This window comes from Coenobita brevimanus, chromosome 83 (assembly GCF_032717465.1).
Source record: "Coenobita brevimanus isolate Jiangsu-jjx chromosome 83, ASM3271746v2, whole genome shotgun sequence".
Taxonomy (NCBI): domain Eukaryota; kingdom Metazoa; phylum Arthropoda; class Malacostraca; order Decapoda; family Coenobitidae; genus Coenobita; species Coenobita brevimanus.
In genome coordinates, this window is record NC_137036.1 from 13,209,588 (window position 1) to 13,233,829 (window position 24,242).

Consider the following 24,242-nt stretch of genomic DNA (forward strand, 5'->3'; position numbering starts at 1 on the left):
CAAAGCCTGATGTAGGTGTATCATATCACCCTTTTTATTTTTATTTTATATAATTTATTATTTATTTAATTTTTTTAATGCAAGGAAGAAGGAATCAAAGGCCAGAAGCCCGTAAGATTGTTCCCTCCAAGCAAACACAAAAACAAGATAATAGAGAGTCAGGTTTAAGCTCAGTTGATGTTGAGGTGCCTGGACACACTTCATTTGAAATGCCACTGTTTTGACCAATAATGTTTAAACCATTTACAGATTTAATATTGAAATTTCTTGGAGATACAGATGATTAATTCAAGAGTAATTTAAGTTATGGTGTACATTTCACCTGATTAGAGGGAAATGTTGAGTAGCAGGAGAGTTATCAATATCTGCCCAGTTAAATACAATATGCTGCCAGTTTAAGGAAGGAAATATTTCATAAGATTTAGTAAATATCATTGAGATGTCCATCAGCCAAGGTAAGTGAAGTTATAATACGTTCATGATTTATTTCGCTGGTAAATTGCCTACACAAAGGTTGGGAGTAGTTTTGTAGTGTAGGAAGTACAGTATTATGCTAACCACTGCCTACTCAATTTTCTTTATCGAGGCAAAAATGCACTCGACAGGTCAGTGATGATTGGCCGAATGCAACATGTTCGAATAACATCGTTGTATTTCAAATAATGACCGGTAATGTGACTCGAAACTTATTTACTAACTCAAATACAAAGATGCTATTTGGACATGTTGCATTCAGCCAGTCATCACCAACCTGTCAAGTGCATCATTGCCTTGATAAAGAAAAAATGAGTATGGTTTGTCCACTGCCCAGAATTATGAAGAATTATTGTTGTCGCACTTCAGGAATGGAGTGGCGTTGGTAAATGTTTGGGTCGTATTCAAAGTGGCTCTGGAGATTTGATAGCACCCCTTCCTTAGTGGTTTATTTTGCATAATCTGTCTATCTATCTATAGCCAGACATCTTAATCCCAATAGGGGTGGCCACAGACAGATTGCCTCCATGTCGCCCTGTCCCCTGCCATATCGCTGCTCTCCCCTCAATTTACACCCCTCTTGTGTAGCCTACCTCTCTACTTCATCCCTCCATCTCATCCTCAGTCTGCCCATCCCCTTCCTCTCCTCCACCTTATTATTGAGTTGTAATGCACAGAATAAATCACGATGGAAAAGGTGCCAGGGAATTCTCCAGTACCACTAAGAATACAATGCTTAGATACAGGATGCATATTTTCATTCACTGGATTGTAGCGCGATGGTGACGTCAGGCAGGAGATGGAAGAATACGTGTTTTTGTTAATTCGTATTATTATTATTATTATTAGATTGGATGATGGATGGATATTATTATTATTATTATTATTATTATTACTGTATTATTGTTATTATTATTATTATTATTATTATTATTATTATTATTATTATTTATGCAAGGAAGAATGAACCAAAGGCTTTTTTTTATTTTTTTACTTTTTTATTTTTTTCAAAGAAGAAGGAATCAAAGGCTAGTAGTTTGGGTCCAAAAGGTGGCCAGAGGTGTTTCCCTTATGTAGGTGGAACTTTTTGGAACTCACGTACTCAAATTCATTACCCCTGTCTACAACCTACACCTGTTTAAGTTCAACTGTTACTGGTTTTTAATGAATGAGGGACACTTATAATCTGGTGTATGGATTTTTTTCTTTTCGTTTGTTTCATTTTCTTGTTTCGTTTTGTTTATAAAGGCTCCAACATGCTTGCATATGTCGGCCTCAGTCACTTAATGGTGGCTGTCCATGCTGCTCAATCTCTGGCAGCCCCCCTTATTCAGTCCCTCATCCTTGAGGTCACACTTTATGATCTTGTCCAAAGTATTTTTCGATTTTCCTCCTGCATCGCCACCCCTAGAAAATATATTTCTCACTGTCTGCACCCAGTTGTCATCCCCCATCTTCTCGTCATGCCCAAACCACCTCAGTCTACCCCTCCTCTTCACAGCACCAGTACACTCCAGTCCTATCCTTCCTCTCAACTCATCCATCATAATCCCCCATCTTCTCCTCATGCCCAAACCACCTCAATCTACCTCTCCTCTTCACATCACCAGTACACTCCAGTCCCATCCTTCCTCTCGACTCATCCTTCGTAAACCTAGCCCCCCCAGGCCTTGCATTCAGGGATTCACTGCACATATAAATACTGAAGTTCAATTGAAGATGAAATGTATTTATTCTTATCGGAAAAAAATAATAATAATAATCCTCACTTTAGTAAGCAAGTGTAGACAAATAGTAGGGTAAATTTGACTGGTAACCAAGGAGACTCATCCCTACCTCCACTAGGTTTTTCAAATTCCATGCAGAGTTGTGGGAGTGGTTTAGTTCCATCAGATATAAACCAACCCTAACACTTCATCTCCTGCCTGGCTTTTCTGCACCATTCCCATGCTTTGTAACCATGACACTTTGGCTGATCTTCTTGTCAGTTAAGAAAGCTCCCTAACACCTTTTCCTAAGTGATTTGTGTTGTATATGACACCTTACTTCCCTAGTCTGTGTTTTATAAATCCTTCAGACATTGCCATACTCTGCATAAACAACATATTAAAGGGATATTAACCAGCCATATCCTAAAAGAAATCTGTCCTGTTCTCCTTCAAGCATCACCATACTCTTCATAAATAACATACAAAGGAATACTAACCAGCCTCATCCCAAAATAAATCTCTCCTGTTCTGTTTATAAATCCTTCAAGCATTACCATATTCATAAATAAGGCACTAAAGGCAATTAACCAGCCATATCCAAAAATAAATCTGTCGTGTTCTTTGTATAAATCCTTCAGACATCGCCATATTCTGCATAAACAACATACAAAGGGATAACCAGCCATATCCTAAAATAAATCTGTCGTGTTCTTTCAATAAATCCTTCAAGCATCACCGTACTCATAAATAACGCACCAAGGCAATTAACCAGCCATGTCCTAAAATATATCACTAAGGAAGGGGCACTAGGGAGCTTTCTTACATGATGAAAATACAGATCCTTGGCTTAGATGAAATGGAAAGATGAATTTATGTCATCTAGGTAATCATATGTACGCCAGAAGAGGCCACGTAGGATACCAGCTTGTGATATGGGTAGTGTAGATATTTGTGACATGTGGAAATGGGTGGGAGAGAGAGACACGGGTTGGCGCATGAATTCTACATTTTCTCTATTGTTTCAGGCTACGTAGATGAAGATGGGTGCTGCGTGCCCTGAAATGTTAGAGAGAGAGAGAGAGAGAGATGAGGGTGAGTGTGTATGTGAGATAGGTAATGTGTGTGTGTGTGTGTGTGTGTGTGTGTGTGAGAGAGAGAGAGAGAGAGAGAGAGTCAGGCTCTAACCTGTCTCTCTCCCACCCAGCATTTCCCTATGACTGTTTCTTATTAATGAATGTATATATTGAGTTGGAAGGAAGCCCAGAAAAGGAGCATAAGTTTTTTTTAATTCCTCTACTGCCTTGGCCCATATGGATAGCTTGTCTGAAGATAGGATGCGAGTAATGTGAAATGCAAGGGTAGTAGAGTGTAAAGTGACCCCCTCTCTCTAATGCTTTGACCTGCACAAACAGAGGATGAGTGGGTGTAGATTGAAATGTTAGAGGATGGGTGTTGTTCGAAATGTTAGAGGATGGATGTAGTTTGAAATGTTAGAGGATGGGTGTAGTTCAAAATGTTAGAGGATGGGTGTAGTTTGAAATGTTAAAGGATGGGTGTTGTTCGAAATGTTAGAGGATGGATATAGTTTGAAATGTTTGAGGATGGGTGTAGTTCGAAATGTTAGAGGATGGAAATAGTTTGAAATGTTAGAGGGTGGATGTAGTTCAAAATGTTAGAGGATGGATGTAGTTTGAATTGTTTGAGGATGGATGTAGTTCAAACTGTTAGTGATAGAGGGTGAGTGTAGTCTGAAGTAAGCGTAATCGACAACTTGTGCTCATGTTTGTTTCCTCCCTATCCATTTCATCAGCTTAATTTGAAATGGGATGGAGTTCTATCTTAAAATACTAGTCTGTTCACCTCCCGTCTCTCATTCACCACTGGATTCCTAGGCCTTATTGTGACACAGTGGAGTGAGGTGCATACTATCATTCTTCTGGGCATGATAATTTAAACCTTTATCCACTTCGTCCAAGTCAGGCACCTATAAATCTAGCAGTGAGGGAGTGGTAAGAGGTGAACTTTCGTATTTCTCTGCACTGCACATTATAGCACAGTTTGATACATGTAATGAGTATGGAGCCTTGCTCTCTGATAGTTTCCTGTCTCACACTCAGCTTGGTCCTTATGTACAGGCAAATACTTAAGTCCTTTTGCCTCTCATGCCTCTGTTTCATCACTGCATTCATAGACTTGAATGTGAGGTAGTGGTCTAAGGTGTTCATCATTTTTCATCCTTGGGTGATAATCTGTACCTTGTCCACTTCATCTCAGTCAAGGATCTGTGATTGGGTTGAGAGAGGAGGAGCAGAGAACGGACTTTTACACTTGCCTGTACTTTGCACTTGGTATTGACTGACTGGGGCCCATTTCCCTCGGCAGTGTGTGGTAGAGTCGTGTAGTAAGGCACCCAAACCTGACTCCATCTACTGTAGCAACGACTGTGTGCTACGGCATGCACAAATGTCCCTCAAATTTATGGGCAAGCCTCACCAGGTTGGTTAGCAATCCTTTCCTCTGCTGTGTCGTCCTTATCCCTGTATTTCATGGATATACATTTAACCACTTCAGTATGAAATGCACGGGGTCTCGGGGATTGAGCGTTTGACTTTAGGTGACTTCGGGAGGCAATACTAGGGCTGATATTGAGTAGAAAAGGTTATAGTAACATGGGTCCGATTATCAGCCACTGTGGAGCTGCAATTCCAGATCCCCTTATAGATTAAATATGAGGTAGAGTATTTTTACCCATATAGACATCAGTAACTGTAGCTTTGTGGTGATTGAGAATTGGACTTGTGTTAGTATAGCAATTTTTACTCAATATTAGCCCTTGAATTACCTCTGAATTAGTGTGTCAGGTCCTAGGTCACCATGTATGTATTGTAGCACAGTCACTACTCATTATACGTTGATTCGGTATATGATAATTCGCTACAACAATAACAGAAAAGTTCCAGCCCAAAATCCGATTTATGAATTTCCCGCTATAACGATATTGCCCGTGGAAAATTTCGTACAAAGCGCCAGGCACATGCAAGACGACAGTCGCTTGTCTCAGGCAAGATGGCGGCCCCAGCATGCAGAGCATTGTTTTGGTTCAGTTGTGGTCCCGCCACCCCTTCAAAGCCCTGTCTTTTTCACTCGTTCACATGTGCCGCTCTGTTATCATCACTTCTCAGCCAAGCATCATGCTATAGTAGGCCTATACATCGTGTAGCACTAGGCCAATGTTACGCAAGTGTGATTGTTGTGTTGTTGCAACAATTTACTGTACGTGAGTAATGCCGCCTATATTGGTGTGATAGTGTTTGCTTTGGTCTTGGAGATGACTTGGACCCACACAGGAAGTGAGTAGGATGGGTTGTCATTTTTGTTTCTGTGTTGGGTAGGTGACTTTGGGAAGTTGAGTTGATGTAACCCCCCTTTTATAATGCGTTTCAATCTCCTGATTTAAGATAAAATCGTTATACATTAAGGTATGACCTGACAACCCCATCGTATAATGAGTAGTGACTGTATATATTTTGTTGATATCTAGTAGTGACTGTATGTATCTTGTTGATATCCTGGAGACAGTATATCTTTGTTTATATCTGGGGGACAGTTTATATCCAGGAGACAGTATTAGTCAGTTGAGTGTAGATATTTTCAAAATGGGGTTAGATAAAGCCTTCATTAACCCTTTCGCATTTGAAAGAGGTCTGACCTGAATAATGTATCAGGCAACTTCGTAAATAGGCCATAAGAAGTCGCACTGACGGAGTTTGATTTAGTAACAATATTTTCTTAATTTTTGCCACTGCAAGACTCTTAAATTCAGCTTGGAAGAGACTCGCAGTGAATGGGTTAGTGGACTTGATCTAACCCATAAATATTTAAGGGTCTGAGCAGAAGTGAAGAATATTGTATGGGGTAACAATTATTAAACCTTGAAATTTGGGGGCATTTTTCCAGTGGCAAGCCAGACTGTAATAACATCATGCCGTTAAAGCGCCTTCATCTGTGTTGGACCCAGTGTTTTTCCAACTCACTTCAGTGGATTAGTTTCCCCCCACACTTCAACCTACAGACGTTCAGGTCCAGCTGTTACAAATTTTTTATGAATGGAAGACGTCTGTGGTCTGGTGTAAGGAATTATTTTTTTCATTTAATTTGTTTTTCCGTCCTTTGTTCATCTTCTGTATTTAAAAAAAAGTTTATTCATATGACAGCCAGATTTTATGGCATTAAGTAGACAGAGGTATGTTCCCCCCTTAGGTATAGAGGTTAAAAAGTTATCGTACTGAAGTGGTTAAGAACAAAATTTCAGTTGCATCCATTGATTACTACCAGCCTCAGAAGTAACCATGGCAACAGTGCATGTTTGAAATTTTGTATGAGATTTTAACATTTGTAATTAACCATGTCTGTAAGAGTGCATGGATTGTGTTTCTATTCTGTCGTGCTAAAGGTATTCCAGCGTTGATAAAGGACTTAATATCATGAAGTATGTAGCACCACGAAGTACAACAAAAACAGTACATCTAATTCTGCACTGTATGTGAACTTTGTGGAATATAAATGCAGTGTAAGGGATAAATTTAAACATTCCCACAGATTGAAAGGTTGTAAAATATTGAACAGTTGCTTTACTCCATTTTTATTTCATCCCAATCATGTGTCATGCAGAAAAATCCAAGTGATACAGATTTTTAAAAAGTGGAGGACATGGTGTATGGATTTTTTTGTCATTTATATTCTTCATTCAAATCAGTTGCCATACAAAAAAATCCAACTGTTGCAAAAAAATTTTATGAATGGAGGACACAATGCATAGAATGGTTTTTTTTTTTTTTTTTTTTTTTTTTTTTTTTTTTTGTTAAAAAAAGAAAAAAAATAAGAGGCATGCCAAATAAGAGTCAGGAACACCAGAAAATTCTTTCCCTATGTTCAGGTCATTTAGATTTTTTACTTTTCTGATATGGGTGCTGTAAAATTGTTGAGTATTCTTGTAGCTGTTTTCCCAGTTGTTGTTCCAGTTTGCCTTAGTGTGTGTGGACCCAAATATTTTCCATGTGATGTGTGTACAGTGATCCATTGGTTGTTGTGCATATTTCAGCTAACAAACATCAGTGGGTTAGAGTGCTCCGCTCTGACCGAAGGGTCGGAGGATCGAATCCACCCAAGGGTCATTGGTAGACATCAGGAAGGGCATCCGGTCATAAAATGCTACACGCTCCAAACCAAAGTCCTCTATCCAGGGGCAACGCCTTAGCCCTTATCCAAAAAAGGGGTACCTGGCGTAAAACTCACACTTTTTAAACATCACTATTATGCACCTGATTTGGTTCCTGTTGACATTGGTGGTGCAGAATATATGGTTCCTGATGGCTGTGAGAGATTGAAAAATCAGGCTGTGAGGGTTGTACAAAGATGAGGGTCTAGTCAAGGTGTTAGACTGTACTTACGATGCTAATCCTGTGTGGAAATCACTTAAATCACTTGACTCTCCACCCCCTCCTCAGAACCTCACACCTTAAGCCCATCTCAGGTCTCCATATGGTACTCGTTTCTTCCTTACTTTGCCGTGTTCATCCTTACTATGCCCCTTTCATCATTTTTCAGTAACGATGGGGTAGAGGTGGTAGTAGTAGTAGTACTGTAGTAGGTGGGGAGTAGCCTTTGTATTGGCATGCCCAGTACCAGTTAGAATAAATCCTGTAGGTTCTGTGCTTTCGTTACCACACTTTAGGCACAGTACCAATAATGCACAATAACCAAGAGATCACCACAGTACTAATAATGTTTTGATTAGTTGTGTCACAGTCGAGGTGGATGTGAACTGGCGTAGTCTTTGATATTATAACTAGAGTGAAAACTAAAATATTGAAAGTATAATTGAAACTAAAGTGTTGAAACTAATTGAAACTAGAATTAAACCTTCCTTCGTAAATTTTATCTATTGGGGCAGTTTTAGTACCGGGTGTTGATTGTAGGATTCTTGGCTGTTTCCTTGGTGTGTTTGTTGAGGGACTCAGAATGTTATTTTTCCGTTAATTGTTTCGTGTTTTGTTCCTGTACATCGTCTTCATCATCATCATCATCATCATTGTTGTTGTTTTTGTCATCACTATCACTGTTGTCATCATCATCATCATCATCATCATTGTCGTCATCACCATCACTGTCATCATCATCATCCAGACCTTTCCCCACACTACATTGGGTGAGATAGACAGAGTTAAAGAAATAAAATCCAGCTGTTGATAGATAGTTTAAAAAATTGAATGTGGCAGCAGATAGATAAAAAGTGGCTGTAGATAGATAGTTAAAAAATCTGGCTGAAGAGAGAGAGACTCTGTAGATCGTGTTTAAAAGAGAGGTAGATATTATTTAAAGAAGGTAGAGCAGTCAATGGAAGCAAGACATTTTAGAATTCTATATCACTCGTATTGATAAAGGTAAAGCAAGCTGAGTAGTGAATGTCTTCGACAGTTTTGTGTATGTGGACTTTAACCCTTCCACTTTGGGTGTTTTTTTTTTTTTTGGGGGGGGGGGGGCTGGAAATCTCACACACAAGTGTTTTGAGATATATACAGTGAATTGTTTTGGTAAAGTATTCCACACCAAAAAATAGACCATAATTTCCTGAGTCTGACATATGTCTAACATAATGTAAAAATAATAATAATTACTTGTGTGGAGAGCTGTCAAAACTTGTGGTGTTGAAGCTCCTTCACTGCCAGACGTAGTTATTCGGTATAACGATAACCTCAAAGCTTTTTATATATGTTTATATATATATATATATATATATAGTCATCCCTTAACATCCGCGGGGATTAGGTAACAGAGACACCCACGAATGTTAAAAATCTGTGGATATCTGCTGCCCCCCTCTTAAAAACACCCCTGGACGCCCCATTTCCTTATATAACTAAAGAAAAACCCTGTGTGCGTGTTTACAACCACTTAATACAAGAACACTAAACAGCTACTTTATTTAATACAAGAACACTAAAAGTCAAAAGTAATGAATAGTGTACTCCTTCATGGCCTCTTCTGACTACTGTGCTCATCCCAGCTCCCTCCAAAAGGAAGAGTGTTACAGTATATTTCACTTACTGGATAATGCCAATACTGTACTAAAACAGCAACAAACTGTGCCTGGGATAATGTTACAGTGTCAGCAGAGTTCTACATTTTTTTTTTTTTTTTTTTTTTCTGGAGTCACCTGCGGATATTCAAAACCATGTATGTTAAAACCACGGATGTTAAGGGATGACTGTATACTACAATTGTAGCGACATTTTGTTGATCAACCAATCATGTGTCACAGCAGGTGATGAGATGTATTTTAGACAAATCTGCTGTCAGCGAGCACCTAGGCTGCAAGGCATTTGAACCACAATGGCTCCATGTCGGCCAACCAATCAGCGAGCAGCTGAAAATATAGGCTGTCTTGTCTGTCTTTCTATGGGGTCTCTAGCTTCCATCAGATCCAAGTAAGCTGTGGCAGCTAAACATCTTGTACCTCATGCCTTGACTTACTTCTGGTATGTGGCAAAAATAATAGACAGTTTATTAGTGCTCCCATGATGGCAACTCATCAGTCTTGCCACCTCCTGATACTGAACCACTATTGGGCTCCCAGTACTGACGCACAAACATAAAAAGTCCAGAACACCTATACCTGCCACCAGATGCCTACAGACACTTCCTTAGTGGCATGTTGACGTGCCACCCAATGTGAAAGGGTTAAAGGGTGAGTTGAGGTGGAAGGAGAGAAATAATCCATCCTAAAGTACTTACTGATAATCTGATTTAGGAGTGAAGCTTACTTGAATACTAAAATGCTTCAGGGTGATTTAAGATAAAGAAATAATCCACTTGTAAACCACCTATGAATGGAGCTAATGGGCAGTATTTCAAGTAGTTTATACAAATGTTTAGATTATATAGTTTAAGGAGTTTTTATCCCTTTATATTTATTGTTGCCCTCAAGTGATTTCCTGCAAGTCTCAGGATACTCTCACAGTGAAGGCGTTACAAGCAATCTTTGTTAAATATGGCCACTATGAAAGGTTTGCCCGGAGCTGGAGGAATTGAAGGGATGATGATGATGATGATGATAAGGGTGATATTGATGGTAGTGGTGGTGATGATGATGATGATGATGATGATGTTAGTGATGGTGGTAGTGGTGGTGATGATGATGATGATGATGAGGGTGATGTTGATGGTAGTGATGGTGGTGATGATGATAATGATGATAGGGGTGAAATGCCTTTAGGTTGAGAGTGTTGATGATGATGATGATGATGATGAAAATGTTGGCCATCAGGTTGAGAGTATTGATCATGATGATGATGATGATGATTGATTGAGAATGTTGATGATGATGATGATGATATTGATGATAATGATGTTTGGTTTTCAGGTTGAGAATGTTGATGATGCCACTGGAGCCGCGACAGTCCTGGAAAAGGCTGAACCACGAGTGTTGGTGTACGAGAAGGCTACAGGCCAGGTTATAACAGGTAAGGGAAATAGTACTGTAGTTGTAGTAGTAATAGTAGTAGTACCGGTAGTAGTGCTTATTGTATTGGTAGTAGTAGTGGTAGTAGTAGTTGTTGTATTAGTTGTATTGGTAGTAGTGGTGGTGGTAGTACTAGTAGTTGTAGAAGTAGTAGATGCAACCCCACGCTCATGAGAATTTGGACGTGGTGGACTGCAGACAGAAATTGCCCTCCTCCTGCAGTCCTCCATCCTCCTTTTGGGGGATAGGGGGGGAGTTGAGGGATGTTTCAATAACAGGGCAGCCTTTTATAGAGAGAGAGAGGGGGACAGAGAGAGAGCAAGCAGTGTGCCCCCCCGAAGACTCATAATTCCAATGTTTTCTTCATAGTTCCGAAGCTTATTTATATGTTTATTTTTGTCTTTATTTACTATTTTTTTCAGGTAACAATGCACCGACCCTAAGCCAGCTGAAGGAGTGGCTGCGCACCCACCCTGACTATGCGGTATTGCAGCCGGGCATGATGGGAGCCGGTGGGACGGTCATCACCCCCGTCACCCAACCATCGCCAGCCAACAGGTCTGATTCACACACTTGCCATCATCAATGTGGTGTCATCGTCAACATCATAATGTTCTTTGCCATCATCATAATCTTTGTCATTATCATCGTCATCATCATAATCTTCTTTGCCATCATCATAATCCTTGTCATTATCATCATCATCATCATCATTGTCATTGTGGTGTCACTGTCATCATCATAGGCTTCTTTGCCATCATCACAATCTTTACCATTGTCATCATCATCATCATCATCATCATCATTTAGCTAGGTGTCATCATCATAATCTTCTTCGTCTTCATCATCTTTATCTTTGTCATCATCATCATCATCATCATCATCATCATCATTGTGGTGTCATCGTTATCATCATCATCATCATCATTGTGGTGTCATTGTCATCATCATAATCTTTGTCGTCATCATCGTCATCATCTTCATCATCATTGCCATTGTTTTCATCACCCTTGTCATTGTTGTCTTAATCCTTATCATCAGATGTCATTGTGAACGTGAAAAAAATGAAAGAAAAATCCAAGTTTGAGTTGATTGATAACCCCCTTCCATTTTATTTCCACGCAAAAGATCAGAGAAAATGGGAATAATACTCTGCTTTGAATTTTTTGAGTTACTTGAGAGGAGCCTGTGGAGTTGCATGGAGAGACAGACTGACGAGTGAGGATGTGGGGGAGCATTGTGGTGTGGATGTGGATGTGATAGGAAGCATTAGGAGAAACACACTGAGGTGGTTTGGCCATGTGGAGAGGATGGAGAGCGAGAGACTGATGAGGAGAGTGTATGTGAGTGACGTGGAGGGGGGGAGAGGGATGGGAAGGCCAAGGATGAGATGGAGGGATGGAGTGGAGAGGTATACGAGAGAGGGGGGCGTGAAGTGGGAGCAGGGCAGTGAAATGGCGGGGGACAGGGTGACATGGAGGCTATTTGTTTGTGGCCACCCCATATGGGATTAAGGCGTCTGGCAATAGATAGATAGATTCTTTCCTCTCGATTCCCACGCACGGGAAGAAGAGTACAGTAGTAATAATAATCCACTGTACTGTGAAGCTGATTGATATGTGTATTGCTCTCTATTCCTACCCAAAGCCAAGAGAAGGTAGTAGTAGTAGTAGTAGTAGCAATAGCAGTAGCAGTGGCAGTGGTAGTAACGGTAGTAGTAGTAGTAGTAGTAGTAGTAGTAGTACTCTTGGAAGTTGATCAGTAATTCCTTCCCCTTTCTTCCCACCGAGCACTAGAAGATAGTAGTAGTAATAGTAGTAGTCTTTGAAGGTGATCAGTAATTCCTTTCCCTCTCTTCCTACCCAGAGCCAGAAGAAAGTAGTAGTAGCAGTAGCAGCAGTAATAATGGTAGTAGTAATCTTTGAAGTTGAGTAGTAATTGCTTTCCCTCTCTTCGCGCCCAGCAGCCAGAAGAAGGTGGTGACAGTATCGGCCAAGTCAGTGGTGGTAGATGGCAAGGTGGGTGGAGTGACCCCGAAGGTTATCAGCACAGGTCAGAAAGTTGGCGGCACTGGACAGAAGGTGACGGTGGTGAAGGCAGCGGATGGGCGGATAATCGTAAAGTCCTCGGAGTCGGGGGAACGAACCGGCACCAAATTACTCCCAGTGGCTCAGACTCCAGCCAAGACCGTGATGGTAACCAAGCTGCCCAGCCCCACAAAGACCCCCTCACCTAAGACCCCCACCCCCAAAACAACCAGCCCCCCCTCTACGCCAGCCCCAGCCCCCGTGGCGAAGGAGGGAGGGGAGACACGGAAGGAGCCAGCAGCAGGGAAAAAAGATGAGCCCACACCTGCTAAGAATGTGCTGCCAAAGGACCCCCGGAAGGTTAGTTAAGGCTGGGCTGAGTGGGAGTTGGTTAGGAGATGAATGTGGCAGAAGTGTGAGGGTGAAAATGATTTTCTTGTATTTTTCTCACAGATTCTATATTTTGTACTGTATTTTTTACTTTCACACTTTTGTTTTATTATTATTGTTCATTTCATTTTTGTTTTCATTTGTAAAGGCTTCAACGTCCTTGCATGTGTTAGCCTCGGTCACTTAATGGTGGCTTTCCTCAATGCTCGATCTCGGGCAGCCTCCCTGTTCAGTCCCACATTCCTGAGGTTACACTGACGACGTCCCAGATCTTTTCCGGTGTGCCTCTCACTCATAACATAATGTATCAGTGAAGTACAGGGTTGACAGGTGGATGGATGTTACCTTTACGGTTTATAAAGTCTAAGGGTGCAGCCACACTAGATTCATGCAGTTATGGGCAGGAGTTTGATGGGTGGATGGATGTTACCCTTACAGTTTATAAAGTCTAAGGGTGCAGCCATACCAGATTCATGCAGTTATGGGCAGGAGTTTGATGGGTGGATGGATGTTACCTTTACAATTTATAAAGTCTAAGGTCCTGTCCCTACCAGATTCATGCAGTTGTAGATGGGAGTTGTGCATTACATAATGTATAGATGTTCTTGCCCGTACCCACTCATGTCCTTTGAGGCTGCTTGTGTAGGTTACAGTAATGCAGAAATCCCAGCCACACCCACTTGTTAGGTGTAGACACGGCTCAAGTTTCATTTACCTGCATGCTTAGTGTATACAGGCGGGTCATGGCAAACGAGCACCTGCTGTTCGAGAAACTGACGATACGAGAATGGGCAATTTAGACCCAAATTCTGTGATGGGAACAGGGTCAGTTAACCTAACCCTGTTTTTCCCACAAGTTATGTACTCTGTTATACAAGTTTTCGCTATTCTTTTTTTCAATCCAGTAAATGAGTTTTTGCTGTTATATTTTTCACGTGTACGAATTTATCACAATCCTATTTTTCAGTCCGTTATTTTAATTTTCACTCCTCTTTTTTTCGCTCCACTACGTGAGCTTTGGTTATCAGAGCAGTCCTCCCTTAACATATCCCACTTGTAAAACTGGACCTGCTTGTATTTCAGTTCTTACACTGTCCCCAAAGCTTTAGTGGTATAAGAAATCTGCATAACATTGTGAGCTTATGCAGTACACCATTAGTATTGTATAGACATGGTATGGAGGTAATACTTGTTCAGTGACAGTATCCTGTATGCTTCTTTAATTATTTACAAAACACATCCTAAGCATCATTGTTCATAAAGGCCTATATATGATGCACTGTTGAGTACTTATTTCACTGTTAAAATGAATTCATGCACTCTCACTGCCATTAATAAGCTGTAAGTTGTTGTACAGTGCATTGTTGTTATGTTTGGCTTAGAGATCACTGTATTGTTGTTGTGGTTGTGGCCCCAGGCTCATGTGATGTTTGAAGCCAATGGACTGCATGCGTAACTTGTCCCTGCACTGTCCACCGTCCTCCTTTGTGGGGTTAGGGAAGCAGCTGAGGGACATACAGTAAGACCTGACTATAATGGACTGATTGGGGCCCAGACCATTCTGAAAAAAGCGAAATTGCCATAAAAGCGATTCGGACTTCCCCCAGCTAACCTGTACTTCTTCCGATATATCAGACATTAGTCCCGATCGCACCAACGGTGTTTAAACTGTTTTCACTACCACTGCAGTACTGTACTGTATTATACCTTCACTACAATACAGTAAACCCTCGATATAGCGACCAGTTGGGGGGAGGGGCGGGTCGCTATATCCAAAAGTTTGTTATATATGAGGGGTCGGTATTTCCGAGAGATTACCAAACTCAGTTCACTGTATAAGGGGAGACATTTGGTCCTGCGTGCTCAGACACATCCTAAACTAACTCTATGAAGTTTTACATGAAGAATTCAATGGTTTATGAAGTTGTACAGCTAAGTACAATACTGTATGAAGTTGTACTTATAAGTGCAATACCTGTACAGTATAATGTAGTACTGTTGCAGTACATTTACTGTGCCAGGAAGGGATGCTGTTGAAGTACACTTATTGTACCAGGAAGGGATGCTGTTGTCACCATGGGCTGATTCCTGAACTTCCCCCTCATTTAGTGACCTTTGTTTGCAACTTCCGGGGGAAATTCGGTTGTGATTTGGCTGTTCGTTACATCCGAAATTCGCAAATAGGGATTCGTTATATCGAGGGTTTACTGTAATGGAATTGTATAATATATATAATAATACTGTACTGTACTTTAATCTGATAGACATGTCTTTTTGTGGTCAGGTAGTCTGGACTGTCTCTGGCTTTATCGGACTTTTTCCGAGATATAGGAATTTAGTCTGGTAGCTCCTCGATTCCGATAAAAGCGAGTTCTGGTCTATTGAAGTCTATTATATCAAGGTCTTACTGTGTGTATAACCAGACATTTGAGCCACCTGGTTATATCTGTGCCACCACATGTAGGTAGCTGTCTCCGGCACCTGTGTTGATTGGACCCACCAAATTTGTGTGGCTGGGCAAATTGGGGTTAAACAACTGCAACAACAACTGAGCCCATTTGATAGTGATATGCTTCTTTCTTTCTCTCTCTCTCATAGCTCTCTGACAGTGTTGCTGCCCCAGTGAGTATGATAAAGAGAATTGTTATAGAATTATAGGCTAAGTCACGTATAAAGGAAGAGTTAGCTGCAGTAAGGGACACTGAATGGTGTTGTTTATGCTGGTGGTATCTTATTTTTTGCTAGATATTCACTTGCTGATTTTTTTTTTTAAGTCAGCAAGTCAGATACTGAAATATGCAGCAGTTTAGTTGCATGCATTTTTTTTGCATTGTTGCAGTTTTAACTAGCAGATATTAACATGAAGCAGCCATCAGTTCCTGCCATCATTATAACACTCCTTCTAGTACTGAACACAGCTGATGTTTGATGGAGGGTGGCTTTGACATAAGGCAGTTAGTCTCTCCTTTTCCGTCTTACTTATCCTGCCTTTATATGATTTTAAAATTATGGAGTGGCACACAGTATGGTTTTTATTTTGGCTGCTGTCAGGCCAAGTCACTCCGCTGAGAAATCATGCTGCTTTAATGGAATGGTCTTGAGGCAGCTTGGTCTTAATGCTTCCCTTACTCTTTCAGCCTCTCACCTTCTTCCTCACACGTGTACTATAGTCACAGTGCTCGACTCCGAGGTTGTTATTATCGTGCCTTGGGAACCCACTCCTCAACAGTGCATCTGATTTTGTGTATGAGACGCATGTGATTCGTGTTTAATTATTATGTTAATGTATGATAATATTCGTGAGGTGGAGGGGGGAAGAGGGAGGGGGAGGCCGAGGATGAGATGGAGGGATGGGGTGGAGAGGTATATGAGAGAGGGGGGTGTGAGTTGGGAGCAGGGCAGTGAAATGGCGGGGGACAGGGCGACTTGGAGGCGATTTGTTTGTGGCCACCCCAAACGGGATTGAGGCGTCTGGCAATAGATAGATAGAGTATATTCATGCATAAATATATGATTCATGTGTGATACAAAATCAGATGCACTTTTGAATGATAGGTTGCCAGGATACGATAATGACAACCTCAGAGTCGTGCGCCGCGACTACAGTTAATTTGTTTTCACAGCACATCCAGTCATCCTCGTTACTTGTTACCCTCAGCCATGCTTTCATAGACTTTGTCACACAGTCAACGTGGATTATTTTATTTTTTATATATATGTTTTTTTGTCTATTCATAGTTTTGTTTATTCCACAGTGCCACATCTCCAACTTCGCTGTATCCTGCTTATGCATGTAGCTGTTTTAAAGCATAATTCTCAGTGTCTTTAAACATCTTTGCATAGTGTAGGAAGCAGCGTTCATTGATACCTAATTCTGTTCTTCTGCAAACCTTCTTTTCAGAATACTACCAAGTGTTTCAATAGTTTTTTCCGCTCAGCAGTAATCTCATCAGTATTTTCTTGTTACATTTTCTGTGTGTATATAATAGCTCCCAAAATACTGTATTTAAAACCATTCACCTCATCAGGCATAAATTTTTTTCATTACTGTACAAATCCGTCCATTTTCTCTATTCTTTACTGCATCTTACTGGCTGCATGCAGAACTGGAAATCATAATACAAATAAGTTGATATTTTCCTTGTGTTGTCATCTTATCATTACATCAGTTAATTTCTAGTGATTGATTTCAAAGTACAGTATTAGGGAGGTAGTTGACGGACGTTTGTATAACCAGGCAGTTGAACCGACTAGTTATATTCTTGTCACCACATGAAGGCATTCCTTGCTAGCATCAGTGATATATTAACTACGGCATACAGGCTTGCTCAGTATATTTTTGTTGCAAATTTCTTTGTCATTGCTACTTTTCCTTTTTCTAGATGATGATGATGATGATGATGATTTTCTTGCATTGTGCTGGAGAGGGATGCCGTCATGTGGTGGCACTGACAAAACCATGCCTTGCCACTGCACATACAGTATTTATTTTTCTATATATCCTCTCACATCATTTCATTCACGCATCCCACAGAGTTTAACACGAGTACCAAGCACGGATAAGAAGAAGCCAGACCCAGGAGAGGTGCGAGAAAATGTGAAGAAGGGATTGGCCGAGTGTTTTATCAAGTTGTACCAGGACCACAGGGGGGAGTTTCCTGAAATATCGGAGGACGACATCAAACGCTTGGTGGAGGAGATTGAGAAGGAACTGTATCTCTTCTTTGGCAAGGTATTCAAGTTTGTGTTTAGAAGTATTTTAGTTCAAGAAGTCCTTTTTGGCCATGTGGAGAGGATGGATAGTGAGAGACTGATGAGGAGAGTGTTTGTGAGTGAAATGGAGGGGGGGAGAGGGAGGGGGAAGCCAAGGATGAGATGGAGGGATGGAGTGGAGAGGTATATGAGAGAGGGGGGTGTGAGCTAGGAGCAGGGCAATGAAATTGGGGGGGGGGGCATGGCAACATGGGGGCAGTTTGTTTGCGGCCACCCCTTACGGGGTTAGGGCATCTAGCAATAGATAGATAGATAGAAGTCCTCTTTGTGCGAGAAGACATCAGTATCAAGTCATTATTATTTACACTCAGTCTGTCACCGTTACGAGTTCGTCACCATCACGTGTCAAGAACAAGGAAGATGGTCGAGTTGGAGTTGCAGGTTTCTGCCAGGGGGAGAGAGGGGGAGGACTCCTAGCTGAAAAGTTGGTACCATTGAGTGTTGTGTAGTGTGTGTGTGTGTGTGTGTGTGTGTGTGTGTGTGTGTGTTTACCCAGTTTTATTGTGTGTTTACTTATTTGTGTGAGTGTGTGTTTACCTGCTTTTATGTGTCTGTGTCTGTGTTATTTACTTATTTTCTCATCCAACGAACCCACAGGATGTCGGCTTCAAGTACAAGTCACGGTACCGGAGCATCCTGTTCAACGCAAAGGATCCCAAGAACACAGGCCTCTTCCGCAGCATACTCAAGGGCACCATATCGCCTGCAAAACTCGCTGGCATGACCTCCGAGGAATTGGCGTCCAAGGAGCTGTGTGAGTGGAGAGAGCGCGAGGAGAAAAAGGTACATCCAGGCCAGGTTTTTGTAATGATTATAGAGTTTGTGAGACTGACACATTTGTAAGACTGGGAGTAAAGGGGAGAGAAGGAAGGGTAAATGGATCTGCAAATATAGCTGAGATTGTGATGAGGAAAGTGGTGGTGGTGGTGGTGGTGGTGGTGGTGGTGATTGATGGTGTTGATGATGGTGGTAGTGGTGATGATGATGATGATGATAGTAGGTCTGATGATTGAGAAGTAGATCCATGTTGATATATGAGGCGTCTAGAACCAAAGGGGCATCGGCGCCAAAATGTACTTGAGTTATGATGCTTTAAAGTTGTGTTTATGGCAACGTCATAACCAGAAGGCAATAAACAAACCTTTTATACATCAAAATGATCATCAGCGCCTATGCTCTACATGTAAATAAAAAAAAAAATAATAATAATAACCGTAACCACAAACTATGGAGTAAACCAAACCCCCAATTTATAAGTGGGCTTAATAACATATTGTAGGGATTTAAAAACATAGCAGAAAAAACATCAACAAATGTATTATTGTACAAAACTTTATTAACTGAAGATTCCAGTTCACTTAATATTAATAAACGAATAATTATTACTGTAATTTCACGTTTTTGACAACTAAAACTGAAATCAATGCAGTTATTATTTTTCCTCTACCCTAATAGATTGAAATAATAACACTAAAAAAAAAAAAGTAGTGTAATGCTTAAGTAAATTGAGAAGGGGCAGTGGGGGGTTAAATGGTGGGGTCGTCATCTAGGAGATCGACATCCAACTCTGCCTCCTCGGTGCCACGCCCCCTCCTGCTGTCTCCCTGTTCAGTCCCTTAACCCTAAGGTCACACTTAATGACCTCGTCCCATGTCTTTCTCGGTCTACCCCTCACAACCCCACCCCCAATATTAACACTTCTCACCTTCCTCACCCAATTATCATCCCCCACTGTAACTATGTGATGGATAAATGGGGTAACAATCCAATACGTAATAATTATACACCTCAGTGAACACGGGAGGGAAGTCTCACCAGCACACTAGGTGAGCCACACGCTTGCTGATTGGCTGCTCTGGGGGAGTGGCAGAGAGCAAGAATGGTGATTGGTTTGGGCTGTGTGGCTTAGATGCCTGCCTGCTCTGATTTGCTCGCCCGGCAGCATGGATAAAACCACGTGACTTTGAGCCCTTCTTCCACTGTCCAGAAGGCTGAATCTTGTATGGCAACTAGTGCTGTCACTGAGAAGAGGGTTAAACCTGTTGTCTCCCCTACCTAACTCAAAACCAGTATATTGGCGGGGATGCCCCTGTGGCTCTAGACGCCTCATATTATTACCACTGCCAAGGAGGTTATGGTTTTACCGGTGTTGGTTTGTTTGTCTGTTAGCAGGTTTACTCAAAAAGTTATGAATGGATTTTGCTGAATTGTTTTGTAGGGGTAGGGTATATTGCTTGGACCAGTAGATTTTGGTGGTGATCTGGATCATCGTCTGGATCCAGGAACTATTTAAAGGATTCTCTACCATTGCAGGGTAGTGGTAATTTCAAAATTTTGCTTTTTACTTGATAAATAATGCCTACAATGCTTGCACAAATATTATAAGATAATATCTCCGTAAGATCTGTCAGACACTCTGCCTTGGGGGAGTTTTGCAATCTCAGATTGCTCTTGTTTCAGCTTAAAATCAGTTCTAAAATGGCATCTAGAAGTTTGGGGGGAAAAAAAAAAAAAATCGTGGAACACTCTTCTTTGGTTTCTTCATCTTCTCTTACTCCATTTTCTTTTTCTTCCTCCTCTTCTCCTTCTGCATTTCTTCTTCTTTGTCTTCTCCTTCTCCTTTGTCTTCTTCCCCTCCTTCATATGTCTTTTCCTTTTCAGTCTTTCCTATGAAATTTCCATGTCAGTTTTTCCATGCTGCATGGTGGTTTTTCTCACTTTATCTTGGAGGGTTTGAGGGTGGGGGGATCCTTCTTGCTTTACTATCCTTATCCTTCAGCATGTAGAGTTAGATCTTGTAGTCATAGTCTTGCTTTACTATCCTTATCCTTCAGCATGTAGAGTTAAATCTTGTAGTCATAGTCTTGCTTTACTATCCTTATCCTTCAGCATGTAGAGTTAGATCTTGTAGTCATAGTCTTGCTTTACTATCCTTATCCTTCAGCATGTAGAGTTAGATCTTGTAGTCATAGTCTTGCTGTACTATCCTTATCCTTCAGCATGTAGAGTTAGATCTTGTAGTCATAGTCTTGCTTTACTATCCTTATCCTTCAGCATGTAGAGTTAGATCTTGTAGTCATAGTCTTGCTGTACTATCCTTATCCTTCAGCATGTAGAGTTAGATCTTGTAGTCATAGTCTTGCTGTACTATCCTTATCCTTCAGCATGTAGAGTTAGATCTTGTAGTCATAGTCTTGCTTTACTATCCTTATCCTTCAGCATGTAGAGTTAGATCTTGTAGTCATAGTCTTGCTTTACTATCCTTATCCTTCAGCATGTAGAGTTAGATCTTGTAGTCATAGTCTTGCTGTACTATCCTTATCCTTCAGCATGTAGAGTTAGATCTTGTAGTCATAGTCTTGCTTTACTATCCTTATCCTTCAGCATGTAGAGTTAGATCTTGTAGTATACTATTGCTTATCCTTCAGCATGTAGAGTTAGGTCTTGTAGTATACTATCCTTATCCTTCAGCATGTAGAGTTAGATCTTGTAGTCATAGTCTTGCTTTACTATCCTTATCCTTCAGCATGTAGAGTTAGATCTTGTAGTATACTATTGCTTATCCTTCAGCATGTAGAGTTAGATCTTGTAGTCATAGTCTTCTCTGTAACAAACAGCCTTGAAAGGACCATAAGGTCTGTTGCTGTTTGCTTTCCTTTGTATTCCTTCTTATTCCTCCATCGTTTTCTTTTTTAACTGTGATTTTGTGTTTCCACAGGAGCTGCAGGCCATTGAGAAGTACGAGTTGGACATGATTGCTCTCGGAAACCAGTACATCATGAAGTCCCACAAGGGCGAGATCGAAATTGATAAAGACGACTTCATCAAGGACAAGGAAAAAGGTAAATTACAAGTTCCTGTTTACCTGTGTGTGTGTTTGTATGTGTATATGTGTGTGTGTGAAGAGAGGGAGAGTACTTTTATGTGTATATGCAGTATGTTTGTGTTTGTGTGTGTTTATGGAGAGAGAGAAAATCTGTCCATATCTCAGCCATTATTTGTGTTTTTCCCTCAGCCCCGGAAACTCTCAACTCGCTGCCTGCTGACCCTGTGATGGCTCTCTTGGATGACACCACCGCCAGCCACAGCAGCCACATTTACGACCAGCGTTGTAAGATCTGCACCGGAGAGCAAGAAGCCCCGTATACCCCCCCTGACTCGGTGGGTCTGCCTTTAGTGATATTATTATTTGCTACTCCTCAACCTGCCCTAGGATGGGAGAGGAGGTCAAGATGATGATGATGATGATGATGATGGTGATTATTTTTTATGCGAGGAAAAGGAACCCAAGGCCAGAAGTCCGTAAGATTGGTCCCTTCAAGAAAAAATAAAAAGAGCTTTTATACTTGTGTACACCTGGGATTATTGTTAGTCTCTCTCTCTCTCTCTCTCTCTGTCTGGCGCTGACGAGGATCCTATGTGTAGTGGTGTAATGTAGTGTGGGTGGAAAAGCTTCGGCATCCACCCAGGAGCCAAACCTTATATTTCCCTGCACCTCTCCATGGGGAAACACCCTAGTTTGACCCTGATGAGGCACTGTCTACCACAAGGGGGCACCGGATCCCTACAAGGTGTATGGACTGTACTGTATCTGTAGCACGGCCCCAGAGAACCACTGGCTTACGTGTGGTTGATGGGTATGCTCAGCCAGACAGACTAGGGTTAAGAAACAACAATAATAGCCGAGACTTTATTATTTTTATTTATTTATTAATTTTTGCTACTACCATCCAGTCCTCTTCAGTCTACCACGGTCCCTTTGTACAGCGCTGAAAGTATGATTTGTAAACATGGCAGTATAGTTTTGTAATCATCTTCATTATCATCATCCGGACCTCCTTTCCCACCCAAGGGCAGGGTAAGGAGTAGCAATGTCCAGACAGCCCAAAATTGCCCAATCCAATGTGCCACGCTTCCATTCACTCATCATTCATTAGATGATGAGTGAATTATTATTATTATTATTATTATTATTATTATTACTGTATTATTATTATTAAGGTTTTCTGCAATACTAATGTTATTTTTCATCATAATAGATTTAAGGTTCCCAAAGCAAGATCATCATTGTGTTAAAATCATCTTGTATGTATTTCTCACATGATTATTTTCCTTTCACTCCAGAAATCTCATAAAGAAAAATCTCACGACAAAACAAGCCGGGATACCAAAGACCGCAGGAACGAAGACTCAAAGACACGCGATAAGAAGGACAGGAAGAGCTCGATGGATAAAGACAGAAGAGAACGCAGGGATTCCTCGGACAAGGATAGACACAGGCACAGAAGCAAAGACCACCACAAAGACAGAGACAAGGAGAAGAGCAGGGATAAAGAGAGGAGTAAAGATAGTAGAGACAGACACAAAGACAAAGCCAAAGATAAATATAGCAGCAGCAGCGGCGGCAGAGACCGAGAAAGACACAAGAGTGATAGTAAGGATAACCGGAGGGATAGGGAGGAGGGGAAGAGGGATAGGGAGGAGGGGAGACGGGATAGGGAGGAGGGGAGACGGGATAGGGAGGAGGGGAGGCGGGATAGGGAGGAGGGAAGGCGGGATAGGGAGGAAGGGAGGAGGGATAGGGATGATGGGAGACGGGATAAGGAGGACAGTAAGCGCGAGAGGCGAGACTCGAGAGACAAAGAGCGCGACAGAAAACACAAGGACGGCAAACATCGGAGAGACTCAAAGGAGGACAGGGAACGGAAGTCGTCGTCCGGGGACCTCAAACGAAGGCACAGTGACGATCGGAGACGAAAGGATAGCGAGAAGGAGAGGAGGAAGGAGGAGGAGAGGAAGGACGAAGTAAGCACGAGTGATGATGTTGTCTTTGACCCAGCGCCACCCTCCGACACCCACCCAAAAGATGCAGAACCGACATCAACTGTGGTTGGGTGAGTCACACGGCTTCTCCACCAGACTGCCCCTCATTTGGCTGGTCTGGCCTAGAAAGCTTAAGTTTAGTTTCCTCATTTTAATGTGGTTTAGATTTTCATCCTTCTGCAGCGTTGTTCATATAGCTCCATGATGGAATAAGGCAGTGCTTCAGCTCAAAGACCTTGTTCATAACTGGCACTGTATTGTGTTACTCACATGTTACAACACGGCAGGCAAGCTGGACAGATGGAAGATGTACCTCTAGTTACCTCCACCAAGGAGGTTATGTTTTTGCCAGCGTTGGTTTAGTTTTTGTTTGTCTGTTGGCAGGTTTACTCAAAATGTTATAAAAGGATTTTTCTTAAATTTTTTGTAGGGGTAGGGTATGGCCCAAGGAACGATCTATTAGATTTTAGTGGTGATCCGGATCATCATCAGGATCCAGGAACTATTAAAGGATTGCCTACCATT

General features: G+C 41.4%; 1 protein-coding gene across 1 annotated transcript in view; it reads left to right on the forward strand.

Moving 5' to 3' along the window:
* pps (protein partner of snf) overlaps window positions 1–24,242 on the forward strand; it is an 80,115-nt gene that overhangs the window by 29,492 nt on the left and 26,381 nt on the right. The window contains exons 10-19 of the mRNA XM_080280191.1: window positions 10,606–10,705; window positions 11,127–11,262; window positions 12,671–13,091; window positions 15,720–15,743; window positions 17,656–17,853; window positions 18,492–18,677; window positions 21,613–21,736; window positions 21,910–22,055; window positions 23,019–23,352; window positions 23,509–23,788. Coding sequence (XP_080136317.1) covers window positions 10,606–10,705; window positions 11,127–11,262; window positions 12,671–13,091; window positions 15,720–15,743; window positions 17,656–17,853; window positions 18,492–18,677; window positions 21,613–21,736; window positions 21,910–22,055; window positions 23,019–23,352; window positions 23,509–23,788 — 1,949 coding nt within the window. The remainder of the gene's footprint in view (window positions 1–10,605; window positions 10,706–11,126; window positions 11,263–12,670; window positions 13,092–15,719; window positions 15,744–17,655; window positions 17,854–18,491; window positions 18,678–21,612; window positions 21,737–21,909; window positions 22,056–23,018; window positions 23,353–23,508; window positions 23,789–24,242) is intronic.